Raw genomic sequence first — 2,065 nt, 5'->3', positions numbered from 1 at the left:
CGTTCTCACCCTTGGCAATAAAGCAATCATATGAACAGTAACCTGGATAAGGACACCTTCAGGAATTCAGGTGGTTGCAACTGAGTTTTATTGAAAGAAGAGGTGAAGTGGTTTAACATGGGGCCCATCTCACAACTCACTCCTCACCTACCAAACCACACAGTGGCAAGCCTCAGGCCAGGGAAGCAAGTTGTGTTGGATAGGAGCCCTAACTTGAATTATTTCCCTTAGGGCAAGGAGGGAAGAAAGGAGAGGCAGGTAACACAATAATGAGGCGAGGCATTTTGCTGTTCTGGTCTTAGATGGAGACTTCTACTGAAGCATCAAAGTGGACCGGCACATATGGATTCCCCTCACAGGCCACGATGATGTGCCTCTCTTTCTGGCTGGTCCGGTACGCACAGTTGGGATATTTGGAGCCAGACGTCAGGCGACAATCTGTGATGTTCATGCTGGAACTGCTCTGGTGGCAGTTGGGCTGACCATTCTTACAGGTGACATTTCCCTGGAGGCAAACGGCCTGGACGTCTACGATGGACTCATGGATAAAGGTGTTCACCGGCTTGCATGATCCCTTCGTCATTTCCCGGCGCCTCATCATTTGGTTGCAGTAGTTAGGGTTGTTGCTGGGGTAGCTGTCCGGGTCCATGTGCTGTCGTTGGAACTTCATGGCCCGCGATTCCTTCCCCAGGGAAGGCTGGACCCACCCCAGCACCAGCAGCATGAGAACTAGCAGTGGGAACAGGAAGAGGGGCTTCTCCCGAGCCATGGTGGCCTCACTCCCCCGAGGAACCTACCTAGCCAGGAAAGGGAGAAAGGAGGAAAAGCATCACGTTAGAAAGAGAACCCCAGCTCTACCTGTGGCCTCCCTGCTTTACAGTCTCCCTTCAGGTTAGCCAGAAAAATGTCCCTATTCCTGCAAGATTTTCCAAGTAATGAACACTCACATATACTCTTCTCCAAGAGCATTTGATTCCCACTAGCTACAGAAAGGAGGTCCTCCCCTCTGGGTGGTGACCTTGGAAGTAACCTAAATTTTGGCAGTCCTGTCTTTGAATACTGGAAGGTTTTTTTTTTAATCTAAAATACATTTAAAAAATAAAATATATTTGTACTCAGTGCTCTAATGGCTCAATAGATCTTTTGAATAAACCATGAGCCAAATTGTATCGTTGATACCACCATGACATAGAGGATCATGGCTGACAGAGCCCTGTAGTCCTATAACACAAAGGAAACTCAACCCAGTGCCTGACACTGGCATCATAAAAGGACGCCTTGTATTCCAAAGAGAGATGTTCACCTCCCCCCACCTGGGGTGCCTCCCCCCATCCTTCTCCAGCCCCATGGGTTCTCCGCGACCCTAGCGCTCCATCCCCAATCCCACCTCTGCCCGAGCTGATGTTTGCCTAATCCAGCTTTCTCAGTGCTATCCTCGCCCACCCCAGCTCCCTTCTCTCCAACCCTCAAGCAAAAGCAGCTTCTGAATCCACCTCTTGGACCACTACCTGGGTCTCTAGCTTGGATTCCGGGAGAGAGCAAGTGGAAGGCCAGTTCCTGCAGTAGCTGGATCCCTGGGCTGTGGACCTTATGGAGATTACAAAGGGGCTTGGCTTCCTAGAAGGGAAGGGTGGGAGGAGCATCTTGGTTTCAGTCCAGAGGAAAACAAGGGCATTGTGAGAAAGGAGTGGGGAGTTACCTAGGCCACCCTCTTTTCAGGGTTGCCGGGGAGGGTGAGTCTTTGTCTATAGGGACGTGTCTTACCATGTGAATCACATCTGTCTGCTGGTTCACAAGGAGAAGCAGAGAGAGTCACTAGAGCACTGATAATGCTCAAACCCCAACCAACTCCTTATCATCTCATTTTCGCCAAATAGCCCCTGCAAGTTAGCAAAGGGCACATAACATGGATGACAGGAGGTGGAGGGAAAGGGAGGTCCTGTCTCTCCCCAGGAGTCCTGGCGTGGCTTTGACCAGAATTTCACAACTCCCAACAGCACCTCTCCTCGGGGGAGCAGGGAGAGGTACCCAGCTGTCTCTAGCTGGAAGGCTTCCCAGAGCTGGA

At 50.9% G+C, this 2,065-nt stretch overlaps 1 protein-coding gene across 1 annotated transcript; it reads right to left on the bottom strand.

Annotated features, from left to right (window-relative positions):
• Window positions 1-298: 298 nt before the first annotated feature.
• On the bottom strand, window positions 299-769 carry RNASE1 (ribonuclease A family member 1, pancreatic; the record flags this gene model as incomplete). Its single annotated transcript, XM_081048750.1, has 1 exon — window positions 299-769. The coding sequence occupies one exon, from the start codon at window positions 767-769 to the stop codon at window positions 299-301; it is 471 nt and encodes a 156-aa protein (XP_080904876.1).
• Between the last annotated feature and the right edge of the window lie 1,296 nt (window positions 770-2,065).

The sequence above is a fragment of the Rhinolophus hipposideros genome (genome assembly GCF_964194185.1).
Source record: "Rhinolophus hipposideros genome assembly, chromosome: 5".
NCBI lineage: Eukaryota > Metazoa > Chordata > Mammalia > Chiroptera > Rhinolophidae > Rhinolophus > Rhinolophus hipposideros.
The sequence above is the reverse complement of the archived record's forward strand: the minus strand, read 5'-3'. Positions and strand labels throughout refer to the sequence as shown.